The 18,939-nt window shown below is 56.7% G+C and overlaps 1 protein-coding gene across 9 annotated transcripts in view; it reads right to left on the bottom strand.

Moving 5' to 3' along the window:
- KMT2D (lysine methyltransferase 2D) overlaps positions 1-18,939 on the bottom strand; it is a 40,093-nt gene that overhangs the window by 9,613 nt on the left and 11,541 nt on the right. For 2 of the 9 annotated variants that reach the window (XM_060414066.1, XM_060414071.1), the window contains exons 13-44: positions 18,508-18,621; positions 18,050-18,160; positions 17,403-17,507; positions 16,515-16,696; positions 16,200-16,364; positions 15,997-16,106; positions 15,857-15,904; positions 14,969-15,190; positions 14,348-14,467; positions 14,147-14,260; positions 13,802-13,932; positions 13,568-13,715; positions 13,318-13,383; positions 13,029-13,139; positions 12,734-12,871; positions 12,545-12,629; positions 12,070-12,311; positions 11,900-11,973; positions 11,638-11,688; positions 9,703-11,514; positions 9,436-9,615; positions 9,222-9,358; positions 7,142-9,003; positions 5,448-5,571; positions 5,217-5,301; positions 5,045-5,111; positions 4,721-4,953; positions 1,714-4,620; positions 1,438-1,578; positions 1,148-1,315; positions 831-990; positions 127-202 (exon numbers count right to left, since the gene is read on the bottom strand). In XM_060414066.1, coding sequence (XP_060270049.1) covers positions 127-202; positions 831-990; positions 1,148-1,315; positions 1,438-1,578; positions 1,714-4,620; positions 4,721-4,953; positions 5,045-5,111; positions 5,217-5,301; positions 5,448-5,571; positions 7,142-9,003; positions 9,222-9,358; positions 9,436-9,615; positions 9,703-11,514; positions 11,638-11,688; positions 11,900-11,973; positions 12,070-12,311; positions 12,545-12,629; positions 12,734-12,871; positions 13,029-13,139; positions 13,318-13,383; positions 13,568-13,715; positions 13,802-13,932; positions 14,147-14,260; positions 14,348-14,467; positions 14,969-15,190; positions 15,857-15,904; positions 15,997-16,106; positions 16,200-16,364; positions 16,515-16,696; positions 17,403-17,507; positions 18,050-18,160; positions 18,508-18,621 — 10,289 coding nt within the window. The remainder of the gene's footprint in view (positions 1-126; positions 203-830; positions 991-1,147; positions 1,316-1,437; positions 1,579-1,713; positions 4,621-4,720; positions 4,954-5,044; positions 5,112-5,216; positions 5,302-5,447; positions 5,572-7,141; positions 9,004-9,221; positions 9,359-9,435; positions 9,616-9,702; positions 11,515-11,637; positions 11,689-11,899; positions 11,974-12,069; positions 12,312-12,544; positions 12,630-12,733; positions 12,872-13,028; positions 13,140-13,317; positions 13,384-13,567; positions 13,716-13,801; positions 13,933-14,146; positions 14,261-14,347; positions 14,468-14,968; positions 15,191-15,856; positions 15,905-15,996; positions 16,107-16,199; positions 16,365-16,514; positions 16,697-17,402; positions 17,508-18,049; positions 18,161-18,507; positions 18,622-18,939) is intronic. The other 7 variants (XM_060414068.1, XM_060414074.1, XM_060414069.1 and 4 more) reach the window with 5 other exon arrangements.

Genomic DNA, 18,939 nt, shown 5'->3' with positions numbered 1-18,939 from the left:
CAAATCTAGAGATTTGTGGATGTTACAGCTCTATTTGAAATCTGCCATTGGTCAAAAGAAGAAACAAGGAAAAATGAACTGGTCCCCCACCTCAATTCCTCATCCCCATCTCTGCCCCTTCCGCACCTGACATCCTCAGTCTGATTGTGAGGGGGCGTAGGCAAAGCGGCCAGCAGGTCTAGACTTTTCACTTCTGAAGCATCTGCAGGGTAGGTAGGAGAAGAAAAGTCAGGCTGAGGTCAGGCCAGAGCTGCTGGTGCTTTCTCCCACATGTTTCAAGCCTAACGGGTACAAGATCTAGCTCAGTTCTATGACCACTATCTACTCATCCAGGCATCTACCAGTTTGGGGTACATGAGCTATAAATTTATTGAGCCTTTCTAAAGAGTGTACTCTGCAGTGTACGCTCATTGGTTATAGTCTTTCAATAACTCCATTAAGTATTATTTTTATTTTAGAGTGAGAAAACTGAGGCTCACACAAGTCAATCAAGTTACTTGGCTGCAGAAACACAGCTAAATGAATGCAAGAACCAGATTTCAAATGCAGATCTGACTGGAGTTCATACCCTGTGGGTAAGGAAACTTGGTCATTCCTCAAAAACAAAAGCTTCATTAATATTCTCCCTGCCCTGCTGCCTTTGCTCTGGACTCCAGAAGCCCCTCCTTGGCTCCAACAAATCAGTCTCCGAAGAGGCCCTTCCCACCTCAAGGACCACCTGTTGTGTGCGCACACAGAGCAACACACAACCCACTCCTACCTCAAACCCCACCACAGGACCCTAGCCACCAAGGTGGGGCCGAGAGGCGCCCACTCTGCTCCTGACTTACCCCTCAGCACCCCTTCAGTATCCCGGGCAGAGGCGGCATCCTTGGGGTGCTCCCCCAGCTCTTCAGACGGAGTGACGCCATTAACCATCTTCTGCTGCACCGATGGGGGTGGGGTGGGGGGCAGCGACGAGGGTGGTGTCGGCGGGTTACTCAGGTTATTCTGGGGGCGGGGTGGGGTGTTGTGTGCAAGATGGCATAGGGAGACTGACATAATCTCCTGGCCCCAACTCTATCAGCCCTTTGCTCAAGTCTGCCACCCCCAACTCCACCTCCTCAAGAACCTCATCATCCCCAAAAGGTACTGCCATTTTTCTGACCTTGGTAAGCAGCTGGGAATAGTAGTCAGGGCCCGTGGGCAGCACCCCACTTCCGAAGGCCCCTCTCAGCTGGCACTGCCCACTGATCGGGCAGCCGCTGCCAAAGGGAGCAAAGAGGCTAAAGTTGGCGGTGATGGTAGGTTCCGTGAGGGGCAGCAGGGACAGCTCCTAGAAGGGGCAAGATGACAAGGTTGGAATCCCGAAGCATATACCTCTCTGCTACTGCACAGCTGGGGGCCAGGCTGCCCCTATCCTGGGATGGGACCAGGGGACTGGCTCCTGGGGGTCACCTGTTTCAGCTGTTTCAGCAAGGCCTCGCTGGCCCTGACCCCGTCCTCCTTCCGCAGCTTCTTTCGGGAGCTCACCAACCTGTCGCTTGCCTTCTGTACCCGCTTGGGCTTCGGTGTCAAAGGCTTCCTTGCTGCTGTATCCTAAGCCGGACAAACCCACAGTGAAGGCCACCGTGCGCCTCAGAGCCCTCACCTCTGGTTTCACCCAGACCTGCTCGCTCTGCCCCTGGGCTCCAGGCCCCACACTGTCTGCTCCACTCTAACTGGAGTACTCACCTCCTTGGTGCTGGGGGTACCCTGCAGTTTCTGCTCCAGCCCAGCAAGCTTGCTGTCAATGTGCCCGTTGATCTCAGCTCGCAGCCCCTCGGGCCCCCGCCCAGTACTGAGTTGCACATTCTTTGCTCGTAGAAGCTTCTGCAAGAGCAGATGCCCGGCTTCTGAGCGGGGCCCTGCCAGCAGGAGGTGGTTGCTGGTACCTGGTGCCCCTACAGGCTCCCCGTTGGCCTCCCTCTTCACCGCCTGGGACCCAAGGGCACACGGCTCTTCCCGAGGCTCCTGCTTGATGTTGAGATGTGGTGGCTCAGGTACCACCTGCCCATTCACCTGGTCCAGATGCCCAGGTACCAGGCTGCTTTGCTCCAGCTTCTGGGCTTCCGCTAGGTGGTCTGGGGGGTCCCAAGGTCCCAGTCCCTTGCCAAAGAAGGTATCCGCAAGCTGGGCAGCAGCAGGTGAGACCCTCCCAGGAGGAAGCTCCAAGGGAGGCCCCTGGGGCTTGGGGGTTCCTGGCTGGGTGATAGGGAGCTGGGCCTCTGAGGGGAGCTGGGAGCTAGGGGAAGGTAATTGGGAGGAAGGTCTCTTTGGCTCTTGGGGGCTGGATGGTGGAGGTGTGGGATGGACAGGGCCAAGAACTGGTCCTGTGGATAAGGCTCCTTGTGGGGCGGGGAGTCGGGGTGGGCCCTGAGGTCGAAGCCCGGCCCCTAGCTCCTGAAGAGGGCCTGTCTGGGATCCAGGGAAGCCCCCAGGTTGGGGCTGGCGGCCCAGGAGGCCTTGGAGGGGAGAGGGCTGGGTCCCAGGCTCCGGGTAGGGTGGGGCCTGGCGTGCTGCCTGACTCTGCTGTAGCTGCCTCTGCATGAGAAGCGCGTGGAGCTGCTGCTGCTGCTGAGGACTCAAATGCCGCAGCTGTGGGTTTTTGGCCAGGACTCCTTGGAGCTGTGCCCGAAGCTGACCCACTGTAGGCATGACCCCAGCCCCTGGCAGGCTCTGGCCAGACTGCGGGACAGATGCCGGCTTGGCAGGCTGTGGCCCTATGTTATTTTGCATAGGCCGCTCTAGTCCAAGGGGCTGTTGGGAGCTCAGAAGGTTCTGGGTCACGGATCCAGGCTGTTCCCCTAAGGAAACAGAGGATTGGGCCAGTAGGTGGGGCACAGACGAGGCCTCAGATGATCCACTGCCTGGTTGCCCATGGCTTCCTGCGCCTGCTGTGTGGAGCAAGTTAACTGGCGGCTGCTGTTGTCCTGGGAGCCTCAGAGGTGGCTGTAGCTGCAGAGAATTGGGCTGAGGCTGTGCCTGGGGCTGGACAAGCAGGAGTTGTGAGTCCCCAGACAGTGAGGGCTTCACCTCTCCTGGTTCAGTGGCCACGGACTCTGGTACAGTCCCCATTGGTAAGGGCCCTCCCTGATGTGTGGAGGGCCCCTCACTGGCCTCTGAAGGAAGAGCCGTCTCTACGATGCTTTGTTCCTTGCCCGTTAGGATGAGGGTTGGGCCCAGGGCTCCGGGGCTAGAAAAGTGTTGCAGAGGCTTGGCTGGCATGCCAGAGCCAAGTGTCATCTGTTGCTGCTGCTGTTGCTGTTGAGGAGACAGTAAAGCTCGACTCTGGCTCAAGAGGCCCATCTGCTGCTGCTGTTGAAGCTGCTGTTGCTGCTGCTGCTGTTGAAGCTGCTGTTGCTGCTGCTGCTGTTGAAGCTGCTGTTGCTGCTGCTGCTGAAGCTGCTGCTGCTGCTGAAGCTGCTGCTGCTGCTGTTGAAGCTGCTGTTGCTGCTGCTGCTGTTGAAGCTGCTGCTGCTGTTGAAGCTGCTGTTGCTGCTGTTGCTGTTGAAGCTGCTGTTGCTGCTGCTGTTGTAGCTGCTGTTGCTGCTGCTGCTGCTGTTGTAACTGCTGCTGCTGTTGTTGTAGCTGCTGTTGCTGCTGCTGTTGTTGAAGCTGTTGGTGTTGTTGAAGTTGCTGCTGCTGCTGCTGTTGCAACTGTTGCTGCTGCAAGGCGGCCATGGGCTGAGCACCCAGTTTGGGCTGCCCATTGTGTGGCATCAGACCCTGCTGAAGATGGGAAAGCCCGGCCATGGATCCTTGCTGTTGGTGCTGTTGCTGCTGCTGGGATGTGACCAGCCGGTGTCCCATTAGGCCCTGACCCTGCTGTGCCATCTGGGGAGAACTTAGCACCCGCGGCTGGGTCAGGAGCACCTGTCTGTGAGGGCCCTGGGGGCCCAAAGCTCCAGGGTGTGGTTGCTGCTGCTGCAATACTGCCACCTGGGCAGGGCCCAGCATGCCCTGGGGCCCCTGGGGTGGTTGGGGGGACAGCTGCTGGACCAAGAGGCCCTGGTGGCTGCTGGGAGGCAGAAGGCCCTGGGGCTTGGGACCCAGAGCCTGGTTTGCCTGTACTCCTGGACCCTGCTGCTGTTGCTGCTGGATTGCCACCTGTCCTAGGAGATGCTGCTGCTGCTGCTGTTGTAATTTCTGGGCCAGCTGCATCCGCTGCTGTTGGAGCTGCAGCTGCCTTTCCTGTAAAAGCCTCGAGTCAGGTCCCAGGCCTCGAAGAGCAAGGTTGCCAGGGAAAAAGCCCCCTGAGGGGCCAGCCAGGGCCCCAGCTCCACCAGAATGTTGCTGTTGCTGCTGTTGGGCCAGGGTGGTGTTGAGGAAGGGGCCACCAGGCTGTCCAGGTAGGGCCATGCCCCCGGGGGTCAGGCGAAGACCTGCAGCTTGCCCCCCAGGGGGTCCTTGAGGTGGCTGCAGCCCATGGCCTGGGAGCAGCTGACCAGGAAGCTTGGTGAGTAGCCGGGGACTCTGGGAAGGGCTAAGGGCAAGTACGGCTGAGTGCTGCTGCTGTTGCTGTTGCTGTTGTTGCTGCTGCTGCTGCTTATTCCGATATTCTGCCATTAAGTTAGTGTGCTCCTTCTGCTGCTTCCGGACCTAACACGGGAAGGTTAGGAAGGTCAGCAGGGAGGCTACCCACCTGTGCCACCCTTCTTCCCAGGTTCCTGGTTGCTAGGTTGAAGTCTGTCTTCCCTACCTGATCCAGCTGTTTCTGGATCTTGCTCTGTTGTTCTGTAACCAGCTTCAGCTTCTCAGCATCAGCCTCGGGGAACTCCCGGCCAGCCTTCTTGGCAGTGCGCTGCTTGGCACACAGGGCTTTCCGGGACTTGCGGTGCACCCCTATCTGCTCCTCTAGCACCTTCAGCTGCATTTGTAGGAGCTGCTGGGTATGGAACAGCCACTCCTCATACTGCCGCTGGTCAGCCTCATCTGGGAAAGGAAGTGGACGGGTGTCAGGGGATCCAAACCCCTCTTTCCCCAAGCCACTTCCTTGCACATTCCTCCCCATCACCATACTCACTGATCACTCCCTGGGCAAAAGTGGGTGGATTGGGACGAGGCTGGGAGGAGTCACCGGCACCCCGCTCCTGGGATGAGAAAGACTGTTGAAGGGTCATTGTTCTGTACCAGGCCCTAAGAAGGGTGGCTCGAAGGCATAGGAGCCAAGTTCCTGCTCCCACCAGACCATTTACCTGGCCACTCCCAGCTGCCACGTGGTTCTGCAGATCACTGCCGGGCCCCCCTGAGAGCCTCTGAGCTAGCAGGGACACTTGCTGCCTGGAGTCCGCCAATGCAAAGAGGATGAGTTAGCGATGGGGAAAGTTGAAGGGCAAAGAGGTGGGACAAGTAGGAAGGAGGATCATGAAGAATAGGGGAAGGACTGGAAAAGGAAAAAGCCAATGCTCCCATCCCATACCTCTTACCTGTTCATACCAGGTGCCACTCCAATGCTGCCCTGAGCCATCACCTTCTTGATGCCTTTCAAAGCCACCATCTTGGCCTTTGCAATAGGATCAATGATATCTTCTGCAGCGAATTTGTCCAGGTCTAGAGACAGAAGAGCCAAGTGAGCCTGGCATTGAGGTCAATGTCTGGTGTTGCAACTCCTTGACTTCCACCAAGCCAAGCAGAACAATGACATGGCATGGTGGAAAGACCACTAGACTAGGAGCCAGGTAGCATAGGTGACTCAATTCTATTATTCACAGGACACATAGCTGTTTTTACTTGCATGGTGTTAGGAAAAGGTACTCAGTAAATATTTACTGAACCAATGTATTAAAGTCATTTCACCTCTATGAGCCTCAGTTTATTCTTCTATTTGACAGAGATCATGATTCCTTATTCTGCTTATCTCACGGAGCTACTGAGAAGATCAAATATGACCAGAATACAACTTTACTTTATGACCTAAAAAGCATTCTTCAAAAGTCATGTTCTTAAGACAACTAAGTGTAGCCCAAGAACCCAAGATGTGGGCACAGTGCCAAAGCCCAATGCCAGAGTTGCTTTGGCCACAACACACACCACCTACAAACCACTCTTCTGCCTGTCCAGGACACTGGGTAGAAAAAGAGAAACAAGAAGACACCAAATCATCCTAAAATCTTATACACTGCATATTTCTCCACTACTCAGAAAGCTTAACTGACTCCCTACTTTTAAGAAGATTAACCAAACACCTCCTCCTGGTTATTCTGAGGTGGTAAAACAGTTAAAAGGATATGAGGGCCAGGCTTCAAATTCCAACTGTTAGTTGTAGGATATTGAGCAAGTTAATCTTTCTGCCTCAGTTTCCTTTTCTATAAGATAATAATAAGACCTATTACCTGTACACACTGCTATATTTTAAATGGATAACCAAGGACCTATTGTATAGCACACAGAACTCTGCTCTATGTTATGTGGTGGCCGAGATGGGAGGGGATTTTGGGGGAGAATGGATGCATGTATACGTATGGCTGAGTCCCTTAGCTGTTCACCTGACGCTCTCACACTGTCAACCAACTATACCCCAATACAAAATTAAAAGTTAAAAAGAAATAATGGTACCTACTCAATGTTTTTGTTGTGATGATTATATCACACAGTAAATGCAAAGTGCTCAGCACAGTGTTTAGCAGTCATTATTCAATAGATACTATTATACTTTGATGTCTTCTTCAATCTGGGCCCCCATCTCACCTCTCCAAAGTTACGGCAGTGCCCACACGCTTCCTTCCACAAAGCCTACCCCAGCCTAAGCAGTCCACTCATGGTCTCCAAATACACCTGACTTTCCTGCCACTAAGTCTCACTACATCTTTTACCAGGCCAACTACTTCTCGTACCACTCTGCTCCAAGTCCTAAGCTCTGGGTCTCACCACAGCTACAAGGACTCTGCTAATCAGACTTCAGGTGTCCATTCCGTTCATTCACTCAAACATCTGAACACCTGCTAGACACCAGGCACTATTCTCCCTTAAAAGCTAGTGTTTCTGCCTACACCTCTCTCTGAGTCTGGTCTCCCTTAACTAGGGAGTATCTTGGGTCTGCAGCCTCAGAGAGAATTCAGTTAGTGGTAACCGTGATCACTCCTGAGTTACTAAGCCAGTCTCTCCCCCAAGATGAGATTACCTGTATCTGGGAAAAAGCTGTTAGCCAACTGCTGCTGCATTGCCAGCTGCTGTGGTTTCATGCACATGGACGGTGGCATGGTACCCATGGGCTTCTGTGCCAGCACTGGCTGTGGGTTCTGCTGGGGCACCAAGCCTGCCTGTCCCCCATGCTGCCCACTTAGCATATGCCCTTGGTTGGATACCATGGCCATGGATGGGGCCAGGCGCTGCTGGAGGGCATGAGCTGGTGGCTGGGTGGGCATCAATGGTTGGGCCAAGCCTGGCTGTCGGGAGCCTCCAAGTCCCAGGGAAAGCTGCTGTTGAGGGCCAGCCAAATTGGGAGAAGAGCCCTCATGGGGCAAAGACACAGCCTGGGCAGGGCCTGGGGTAGACAGCAGGGAATGCTGCTGGGGCTGCTGCTGCTGCACAGGCTGCAGCTGCGCTGAAAGCTGCTGCTTCTTCTGCAGCTCTTTCTTCTCATGTTCCAACAGGTCCTCAATGAGCAGGGGTAACTCACTGGCTACCAGTGAGCTCTCCATCTTGTCCAGCTCATCCCCAGATGCATGTCCACCAGGCAAAGTCAGGGCCCCACTCTCTAGCTCAAACTTTTCCAGTAGGGAGGACCCTCCCGGGCCACTCAGTGGGCTGGGCGTCAGCAGGTGAGCTGGTGGTCCTCCTGTGGTCCCAAAGGGGACCTTCTCAGCTGTGTGCCCACTGCTAGAAAAAGATCCTGTGCCCATTCGAGTGTCCCGGCTGCCCGTCACACTCTGACCTGGCTTCACCCCCAGGCCTAGGGAAGTGGTGACAGGTGCTGGCTCTGCCTTGGGGGTGGTAATGGTAAACTGGCAAGGGGAAGGGTGGCGCCCACCCTCCTCCACCTTGGGCTTCACCTCGGGAAGCCCTGATGCCAGACGGGGCTCAGGCGCATCAGCAGCCGGGGGAGGGCGCTCCTCGGGGCCCAAGGGTCCTGGCTCCACCCCTCGCAACAGAGCCTCTCGTTCAGCCTTTTCATTGGCCGATTCCACCAGCCTCAGATGCTCATTGAAGATGTCCTTCTTGTCCCCCGTGTCCAGCTCAGGGTCAGTATAGGCCAGCAGGTCAAACTCATCCCCATTGAGCAGGTCATCGAGGTGGGGATCATTGGTCTCTAGGTTTTCCAGAGTACCCAGCTCATCGTCTCCCTTGGCCACATCCACACCCAGGCCCAAGTGAGCAAGCTCCTCATCGTCCTCCAAGGCCTTGTGGGCATCAAAGTCATCATCCAGCTCAGGATCCTCACAAGGTAGTTTTCCAGCTTCCAGAGCCAGAGGAGGGGGGCGGCCAAGCTCAGTGCTGGAGGGGGGCCGGCTGACTAGCTCCAAGCCAGTGGGCAGGTTGGGACCCTTGGTGTGGGGCGTTGGATGGAGGCTGTTGTTCAGTTCAGGAGCTGGTGGGGCTGAAGGTTTTTGTGGAGGAAGGCCTGAGACTGCTAGGCCACGAAGCCCTTCAGGGGCCAGTCGGTGGGAATCCTCAGTTACAGGGTAAAAACGGGGTCTCTGTGGAGGGCCCTGACCGGGAAATGGAGGCCCCCCCGGTCCGAGTCCTTTCTGTACATTGTGCCGCAACTCAATGAACTGGGCAGGACCAGCTGGGCCAGGCACTGGTTCACCAGGGCCAGGCAGGCGGTTGGAAATTCCAGCCAAAGGGGAACCTAGGGTTTGGCGACCAAGTTCAGGCCCAGGAGTTGAGGGAAAGCGCGCAGACATGGTAAGTCGCATGGAAGCTGCTGCTGTTGCCTGTTGCTGCTGCTGCCACAGTTGCTGCTGCTGCTGCTGCTGTAAGGGCAGGGACCCAGGATACGGTGCTCGCTGATAGAAGGCTTGGGAGCCCCCCACCAATTGCCTGAAAGTATACGCAGTAGTAAGAAAAAATCAGAATGAAAAAAGAGCTAGAACATGGGCTTCCCTAAAGAAGGAAAAAGTTAACACAGTGAGGGGGAAAGAATGGGAAAGAAAAGAAAGAGATGCTGAGGATTAGACAGACAGGAAAATCAGGGGCAGTCCACACTGGATATAATATACTCCCTTGATTTTTCCCTGAGGGAAGCCCAGGAGCCTCACCGGCTGTTAACATCCATAGAGGAAGGGGTGGCTGGTGGAGGTGGCCGGGAGAGTCGGTCATCACTGGGGAAAGCCCCTGGCCCCAGGATGGGGCCACCCAGCTTGCTTGGGGGCAGCCCCACAAGGCTGCTCTTGTCCTAGGAAAGATGAGGGTAGATGAAAGTGCAGCCACCTTCTGCATCTTGGATCTACCACCCCTTGCCACTCTACCTACCTGGGTCCCAGCAAAGGGGGTCTGGCCTCGACCCAGCTGCTCAAATGCAGGGCTACTAGGCTCAGCACCCCAGCTGCCTGGGGGTCCCACTGCTCCAGCAGCTGCCGCAGTCTCCTTCTCCTGCCGAAGGGTGTTGCGCTGCATCTGCTGCCGAATCAACAGCTCCCGCAGTCGCTGCCGCTGTGCAGAGTACAGACAAGACAGTAAGTCCACTGGACGAGCACCAAAGCCCAAAGGGCTGGTCCACAAACAGAGATGTTGACCCACCTGTCGCTGCTTCTCTAGTTCTGTCTGACTGAGGCCAGACATGCCTGGGTCCTGGGTACCTGAAAGCTCAGGTGCCGCCAAAGAGCTGCCCGTGCCAGCCCCTGGGTCTTCTCGCTTCTCGACCGGAGAGGTGATGCCCGCCCGTGGTGCAGCCCCATGGGGTAGGCAGGGGAGGGGCCCGTCGGGTGCGGGTTGGGGAAGGACTGACGGGGGGCGCAGCGGGGACGGCCCGTAGCCCTCTCCTGCGGGCCCGCTGCTGGGCCCCAGGGGGCTGCCCGATGGGCGGAAGTTCCCTGCGGCTACTGCGTAGTTTGTGCTTTGAGGCTTGCCCATGGTAGGGCCTGGCCCAAAATGGCTGTTGATCCCATGGGGTGGAGGGAGACCAGGCTGAGGGACAGGGGGCTTTAAGGGAGGCTCCCCGACCGCCTGAGGGAAAGTGAAACGCATGGGAGAAGGGGTGCCCACAAATGCACTGGTCCCAGGGGACCGGGCAAAATTGGGGGGTTGCACACTTGGGACCTTGGCATGGAGCTCACCTGCTGGCCCTGAGGGCAGGGCTGCTGGGAAACCCCCAGCCCCCAGCGGAGTGTGGGCTAGAGGCCCAGCCTTGAAGGCAACTTCAGAGGGCTGGGGGCGGGGGGGCTTATGCAATGGGGCAAATGGATCCCGGGACTGAGGGCGTGAGGGTGGACGGGAATAAGGGTCAGGGGATTGGAAGCGAGGGGTAACAGGGGATGGGCAGAAAGCCTCAGCAGACAGAGGACGGGGTGTTAAGGGGGACTGGGAGCTGGACTGGGACTGGGGACTGGCGGGCACTCGGGAGAAAGGGTCAGAGGGCAGTGAGCGGGGAGGCAGGGCACAGCAGCTCTCAGGTGGTGGGGGCTGGGGCCGAGGGGTCAGCGGGGGTTGGGCGTAGGGGTCAGGGTAGGGACCAGGGCGAAAGATGTCCGAGTGGCTGGGAGGAGAAGGGGCCAAAGCCTGGGCAGGGGGTGGCTCCTGGGGCCTTAGGCCCAAGCCCGGGCTCTGGGGCTCTACCTGAGATGCCCGAGGGGTCAGGGGGGCTTTGAAAACATCAGGTGCCTTTAACTCCAGGCCACCCAGGTGGGGGCCTGAGGAGGGAGAGTCAACAAAGCCCAGGTTTGGGGGCCCATAGCTCGGAGAGGATCCCCCAAGCTCTTCCTTCTTCACCTCCAGGGCCTTCCGAGACTCCCCAAAAGGCAGGGGCGACAGCAGAGGCTCAGCAGCCTTGCCTCCCCCTCCCCCTGGGCTCTCAGGCACAGCCAGGTTGTCCAGGGAGGGGCAGCGGGGTTTGAGGAAGGGGTCAGGCGTGGAGGGCTGGTGTCGGGGGGTGCCAGGTGGGGTAGCGTGGAACTCCCCTGGCTGGCCAGTCCCAGGACGAGACGAGGCACCCAGCGTCGGGGGCGGTGCAGGGGCCCCAGTCGGACTAGGATAGGGAGGGTAGGTGGGCGGTACTGTGGGGAAGCGGGGCTCCAGAGCATAGGCAGAGGCCAGTCCAAAGGGGTCCTGCGAAGGCACTTGGGCGGGCACCTGGGGCGGGAGCTTGAGGAAGAGCTCACCAGGCGAGTCGGGGCCGGGCACCGTGCCCGCCGGCGGCTTCAGGAACCCGTCCGCAGAGGTAGACAAGCCGGCGGGGGGAGTGGGGCTGCCAATGAAAATGGTGGGGGCAGCAGCGGGAGGCGGACTGCCCAGGGCCCCTGGCTGGGGGGGGATGCGGAGATGTAGGGCCGGTCGGTCAGTCTTGCGGACCATGTCGCCCACCTTGGTCTGCTTGTTGATCTGGCTCTCAGCCTGCTACAGGAGGAAACCAGGTAGAGAACAGTCAGGCTGCTGTGGGTAGGCCCTCTGACCCCCACCTGCAGGGAGGCTGCCCCACAACCAGACTTGGATGCCTCTGCGCACCCTGAGCCCGCTCACCTTCTGCACCTTGTTGATGCGGTGAGCTGCCCGGTTATCTTTGGCCTTTTGCTGAGGAACAGAGGACACAGCCTGAGGCTGGGACTCAGTCTCAAGCCCAGTCCCACTCCCTCACCACGCCGTCACACTCCCCACCCAGAAGCCGACCCCTACTGGCCCAGCTGCTATGAAAGTGGGGAGTAGAAGGAATGAGGGTGACTTTCCCGAAGACACGCTGCCCATGACTCATTTCTCATGCCACTCCAGGCTCCTTCTGTCTCACCAGGTAGGGGGCTTTATCAGCAGCTGGAACTTTTCTCCACAGCTTCATGATTTGTTTGCAGCGGCTTGACCAGTCTGGAGGACAGAGACGATGTGTGAGAGGAGAACTGGCAGGTGACCCCTGCACTGGTCGTGTTGCAGGCTGTCTCCCTTGCTCTGTCCCACAGGTACCTGGGTAATCCTGCTTGAGACTGGGGAAGTTAATATTGGCGTACAGCACAGGTGAGATGGTGGAGAGCTGGCCCAACTCCTCGTCCTTCTCCCAGCGCTGAAGACTCCGCTGATTATAGGAGAGCCCGTCGCCCTCACCCTCCGTGGTGGGGGTGGTGGGGGTGGAGGGCGTGGTGCCCCCCGAGCCTGTCCAGGGGCTGTCTGGCTCACCGGGTTCCGGGCTAAAGAAGCCCCCGCGCTCCCTGGGGCGCAGGGGCAGAGAGTCACAGAGGGCAGGGATGCCAAGCCCCACCCCAGACAAACTGCCCAGAGTCCCCAGGCTACTGCCCTGCCCCAACAGAGGACAGTCACTAGCAAGGCAGCAGAGGGAGGGAGGGGTTGCCACAGCAGCACCCGAGAGTCCAACGTTCCCTCCCCCAGCGTGGCCCCACTGGAGGGAAGGGACTGCCCGCAGAGGTTAAGCACAAATACCAACCTAGAATCCAGGAATGGGGACTGGCAGAGGCCCGGGTAAGAGTCCATTGGGCTGTTGGAGGGGAGATTGCCCAAAGGGAGTCCACCTACAGGAAGCATAGGATCAGAGAGAGGGAGCAAGCAGCCCGGTCTGGAGGCAGGCTTGATGGTACCTGCCCACGCAGTCTTCAAACCACTCCCATCAGCTCACCTTGAAGAAAGGGCCTCTGCAGCGGTGTCCGGCTGCCGTCCAGGCCAGGGGTTCCGCAACCCAGATGCTGCTCTCGTTCGGAACCCAGAACGTCCTTGAAAAGCTGCTGCAGGTCCTTGGATTCCATCTTAGGCAGTTCTGTGACGGATCAAGGAAAGATGCTGCTGAGGAAGACTAGGGCTCAGGGGATACCAGGGAAGGTGCCCATGACTCCCCACCAGAGGAGCAATATAAACGAGTCCCTCAGGCAGAGGAGAGGACCTTTATACATGCAGAGTATGGGTCCCAGCCTCACCTTCTGTGGGAATCCTGTCTAAGTCAGAGCTAAGCATCCCTTCACCCGGGGTGCCTGGCTTCTCAGGGTCACTGGGCACTGGGGATGCCTTTATGCCACCATCCTCAGGTCCTGCAATTGCCAAGAAAAGCCCATCAGCTAAGTGTGGAGCCACCACACTTGCCACTCTGGCAAGGACCACAGAAGGCCTGAAACACTTTCCAGCCTCCAACCTTGATGGTGCTCAGGGGCAGAACAGGTTGACAGAAGCAAAACCAAGATGGCACCCAGCCCTCCCAGAAGCCCTCACCTGGTGTATCAGCCTTGCTCTCGGGGCCACGGGATTCTTCATCTGCAACATCTGGACCATCATCTCCTATGAGCAACAGCCCCACTTCAATCAGAGATGCCCAGAACAGGACCCCAGCACCAAGGCCAGGACCCTTGGCCAACCCTCAACTCCTAGAGACCAGCCCATTTCACACCAAAATCTCTTACCAGCTTCCAAGTACAAAGTGAGGTTGGACCCCTTCAGACTACCTTACCCCCACATGACTGACCTTTCTGTGAGGTCGGGAGCTCCTTCCTCTCTGAGCCTCCATCGCCCTTGGCTTTGGGGGTTCCCAATCCAAAGCTTGGCCGGCCCACGCCAACTGCAAACAGGGCCTTCCGGCTCAGGTCTAGCAGCTCCTTCCCAAAGAAGGCTTCCTGTGGGAGGAGGCGGAAAGAAACAGGCTTTCTCAGGCCCTGCGGGCCAGGAGCCTGGCCAGTGGCCTTCAGAGCCTAAGACCCACCTGCAGGTAAGCAGGGAACATGTCCTCCAGTTTGTTCTTCTTGCGCCCTCGCCGCTGCTGCTTCTTCTTCTCATCCCCATCGGCTAAGCTCTGGTCCACAGAGCCCTCGGCAGGCAGGTCAGCAGGCAACACTGAGGACCCAACAGGAGGGTCAGCCTCTCTGGGGACTGTGAGCATGCTGCTCCCAGGCTGGCCTGGGGACACTTTCTGCCTATTCTCCCCCGACACCAATTGGGCCCACTACCTCCTTGACCCTTTGAGAGCACCCCTGCCCCCGGCCTCCCTGGCAGTGTCCCACAGGTCCTGCGAGCCCCACCTTCTCCCAGGCCCCACTGGAGCCCTCACCCGTCTCACCCTCGTCGGGCTGCCCATCCCCACTCAACACCTCCGCCTGTGCTGCAGGCCCTTTTTTCACACGTGTGTGGGATTTCCGCTGTCGCACCATGAAACCACCAATGCCTGTAAGGAGGCAGAGCTGAGGCTGAGAAGCCGCTGGGGACCTGGTAAGCTGCCCCTCACAATCCCACCCACATCCCAGGGCCTCACCAGGCCGATAGGGTTTGCGTTTGCGTTTTTTGCTCTCCTCGGTCTCCTCTTTGCCAGGCTCTCCATCAGGGCTGACAGGACCCTCCAGTTTAATTTCGCACTCCATGTGCTCCACACTACCTGTGTGTGGAGACAAAAGAGATGGAGACAGGTCAGAGGCTTGGACCCTTTGAACCCTGTCATCCTATCAGTTAAGAACTGAGAACTGGGGACTCCCCAAATGGTCCAGTGGTTAAGAATCGCCTGCCAATGCAGGGGACATGGGTTTGATCCCTGGTCCAGGAAGATTCCACACACCAAGGAGCAACTAAGCCTGTGAGCCACAACTACTAAAACCCGCACACCCTAGGGCCCGTGCTCTGCAATAAGAGAAGCCACCACAATGAGAAGCCTGTCTACTGCAACTACAGAGTAGCCCCTACTCACAGCAACTAGAGAAAGTTCACATGCGGCAACAAAGACACAACACAGGCAAAAAAAAAAAAAACAGACAGCTGAGTTCGCTGTCACAGAGCCATCGGACAAGACCCACAGGGGCCCAAGGGTGACTGGGAGTGACAATGCTGCCCTGACCCAACATCAACTCTCATAGGCATGCTCCCTGAGACCCCCTAGGCTGACCTTCAGCCTTGAGCAGCTCGTCCGTGTCCAGGTCACCATCCTTCTTGTCATCAGGGCCCAGGACCTCTGAAGGCTCGGCCCCCTCCAGCCCCGCCTCACCTGGGAGGCCGGGCCGTCCACGCCTCTGACGCCGCTTGTGCAGAGGCGACATGGTCAGGTTACGCAGCACCGCCATGCCCGTTTCTGTCAGCCACACGCCCTCGAAGCGAAAGTACTGGGGCTCTGCACAAAGAGGGGAAGCGTGTGACCCCATGGAGCCCCAGGGAAACTGGGACTCTGAGTTTCCGCCTAAGTCCCTAGCTGGGACAAGAGCAATGAGAGACAGACTGAAGTCCAGACTGGGGTCTGAGGGCTATAGAGGAGAGACCACCGACGGGCACCAGCTGAGGCCTGAGTGCTCTTGCAGTGACCCGAGGGGGTCTGAGAGACAGCGGCTGCTGAAGCTGGACTCTGCTCCTGATGAACCCTCAGGTCACCAAATGTTCTCTGGCTATGTGGACCAAGGAGGGCCCCGCTTTGCCGAATGCCAGCTCATAGTGCCCCAGATGCCAGGAGCAGTGCCTACATCATGATGGATGGAGATGGCAGAGCTCCTTCATTAAGGAAAAAGAGCAGAGTTCAGAAAGAATTCTGTGCTCTCTAAAGATGAGAGTCTGGCTGTACAAAGGCCATGTTGGCTGGTAAATGGAATTCTGCCTGGAACCTAGAGGCTGTGAGTGTCACCACAACTTCACCACTGACATACGGGGTGACCTTGGGCAGGTCACTCAACATCCCTGGGTCTTAGCCTCTTTTCTGTGAAAAATGAGATAAAATTGAAGGACTAGAGCTGGACTAAGTGTCTAAGGGTCTTCTCTGGCACTGGCATTCAGATTTATTGTGACTCACCAGGCTCTTTCACCTTCATAGGTACCAACTCTGGAGGTGCGACAGGCGCTGTGGAGAGGACAAACAGCTGGAGGCTCTGGCCCAGAGCAAGGCACCCCTGCGCTGACCCCTCCTCCCCCTCCCTAGCACCCGGGACTCACCAGCAGGCTTGACCACGTAAGGCTGGCAGGAGACACAGTCGAAGCCCTCATCAGCTGCCTGCTCCACATCATCCTCTGTGAAGAGGCTCTCACAGCCGGCATGCATCCACCTGGTGGAAAGGAGACAGGAGGAGGTGAACAGAAACAACGCAAGGCTGAAAACAGGGCGGGGGGGCCTATCTGGGGGAGACGGGCACCCTCACCGTTCACAGTGGCGACACTGGATCAGCAGGTCCTCCTCCACGTAGGGGGCATGACAGATAGGGCAGGTCACCAGGCTGGCACAGGGCCCGCAGTGTGTGTAACTATTCTGCCATTCACAGTGGAAGCCAGGGGAGGCGGCCCCACACTGCATACAAGACACACACCTGGTGGGGGCAGAAAGACAGACCCTCAACACCTGACCTACCCAGAGCACCCAAACCAGCCTGGCCTTCTAAACCCAGCCTCAGCCATGTATTCAACATCATACTCACTCTTAACATGTCAGGCCCACCTGAAGTTGCTAGTCTCCTTACCACTTGCACTTCCAGCCACCCTTGGGCACGGTGAGCAGTGGGGGGTCCAGGCAGTACGTGTGGTAGCTAATGTCACAGTCATCACAGAGCAGGAGGCGGGAGGGGTCTGAGGCCTGGCCACACACCTCGCACACGATGCACTCCACACAACGCCAGCCCTTCAGCAGCATCACCTTGGTGATCTGGTGCAGGAGATGGCAATTCCTCAGGGGGTGACGCAGAGGGCAGGGCAGACCTCTCCAGGGGTGCTGGGACTTATACAGGTGGGGCTGGAGGACCCCCACACCCAGGCCAGACCTTCATTTGAGCACAGGGAAGATACACGGAGTACCCTCACCCCTAAAATAGTGGCTCTTAATCTTAGGCTTCCAGGGATCTCCACTGGTCAAAGAACAGCCTCACCCAGCCACTGCCTTGTTAAGATCTTTCACTGCCCAGGCGGTATCTCCCCCAGCTTTTCTTGAACATGGGGCACCTGCTACTGCTGCAAGTCAGTCAGTGTTAGCAGTGGAAAAGTTCTAAATGTTAATGAAAACCCCAAAATGACTGATCATGCTTGAGTCAAAAACATTGCTTTCTCTTTGTGGACATGTGTTTGGTTCTGATTTTATATTTTATATCCAGACCATGTTTTCTACTAGAAAAGTTCTCACAATCTATACAAGGTACTCAATTATACTGGTAAGTCATGATCTGAAACAAAGAAACTCATAAGACCACTATGGTTTCCAAAACATCTTTCCCAAGATGAATTTGACAGCCACTGGAAACTGATGAACAAGTTCCATGACCAATGACCACTTTAAGTAGAGTGGCCAGGAAAGACACCTAGGATAAGCAATAACTGACCCCATTCCCCAGACCGTATCTCTGGGGCTCTGAACTCACCTTGCTGTTGACACAGTACGGGTGATAGCACTGGGAGCACTGGGAACAGGCAAGGAGGTGGCCCTCTGCCCCCCGGCCAAAGCTGCCACACACCACACACATGTCCTGGGGAAACACACAGAGACCCAAGTGTCCCGCCTCACAGCCTCAGTACCACTCAGTCCCTGTAACTGACTACGACACTAATCTCACAGGAGGGAGTCAGAGAACCAAAAGCCTATCCCTGCATTAGGGCAGAGCAAGCCATCACAGGACCCTACTTCTTCCTAGCCTGCCTTGGTCGTCTGATCGGGTAATCTGAAATGATACAGCCTACCGTGGATAGAGGTGATGAGAAGTGAAAGAAAAGGTGGGTGAAGACTGATCAGGATCACAGTAACATACACGACAAATTCTGTAGCTTCAAAATTACTCATGTTCCCTAGACTAGGAGCTTCAATAGAGCAGAAATTGTTCCTGCCTTTTTCACTGCTACATTCCCAGCTCCCAGTTCAGTGTCAAGCTCATTTTCTAGTATTCCGAGAAGGAGGTCTCTGGTTTTCCTCATTTACCCTCCCACCAAAACACATATATCCAAATGCCATCCTGGCGTTCAGTCTGCCAGGTCTTACTGCTGAAGATGGGACTACTTGCGTCAAGTACGGTACCTGCATTAGCACAAATTTGTCTGTGTTGGAGAAGAGAACCACAGTATTTTGCATGGTATCATCATCGTCGTCTTCTTCCTCCTTGCTGGGAGAGCTATCGATATCAGCAACCTTATAGGCAGAGAGTTGTGCAAAGTGAGGCAGCTAAATCTGCCCCGACTAAGCTGCTTTCCTCTTTGGTGTTGGGGGAAGGCGGCATAAACCCCCGGCTAAGATGAAGGCCAGGAACCAGGACTAAGAAGCAGAAGAACACCCCAGCTCCCAAACTGGGCCTCAGCCCAACATCACATTTCAGAGAAGCCTGGGGGCCAAGAGGACAGAAGGAGCACAGACATAGCTGGACAGGCCCTAGGCTAGCAGGCAGGCAGAGCGTGCAGGGGACTGGCAGGATTTAAAGGGTGTTTAATCTTGAAGGGGCCAGCTGAAGCATGTTTGGGGGATGGGAGGCCTCTCCTTACTACCAGAGTCTCAATGGAAGAAGTAGTTGATTTTAGCCGGGCCCGTCCTCTCCCACGTCCTCCATGTGCTCCTCCACGTGGCCGGCGTCTCCCTGGGAAACTACTGCTGCGACCCTGAGTGAAGGATAATAGGTAATTACAGGAGTAGAGGGCTAACAGGTGGGGTCCATAGGCTTAGAGGCAAGAGAAGAGACAAAGGGACAGAGTATGGCAGGTAACAAAGTCCAAGCTTCCCAGTCAGGGCCAGGGAGGAAGCCCAAACTCTAGAGTAGCAACAGGTAGGTAGCTCTGGTCCAAACCACTCCTGATCTTCCAAGAAAGAGTGGCCAACATGGTACTGTATAGTAAGAAAAAAGACTAGCTTGAGAGATCTGAGTTTCTAGTACCGATTCTATTGACTGAGTAACCAAGAACCTGGGCAATTTATTTTCC

This window comes from Ovis aries, chromosome 3, assembly GCF_016772045.2.
Source record: "Ovis aries strain OAR_USU_Benz2616 breed Rambouillet chromosome 3, ARS-UI_Ramb_v3.0, whole genome shotgun sequence".
NCBI classification, from domain to species: Eukaryota; Metazoa; Chordata; class Mammalia; order Artiodactyla; family Bovidae; genus Ovis; species Ovis aries.
This window is presented reverse-complemented; position numbering and strand designations above follow the sequence as displayed.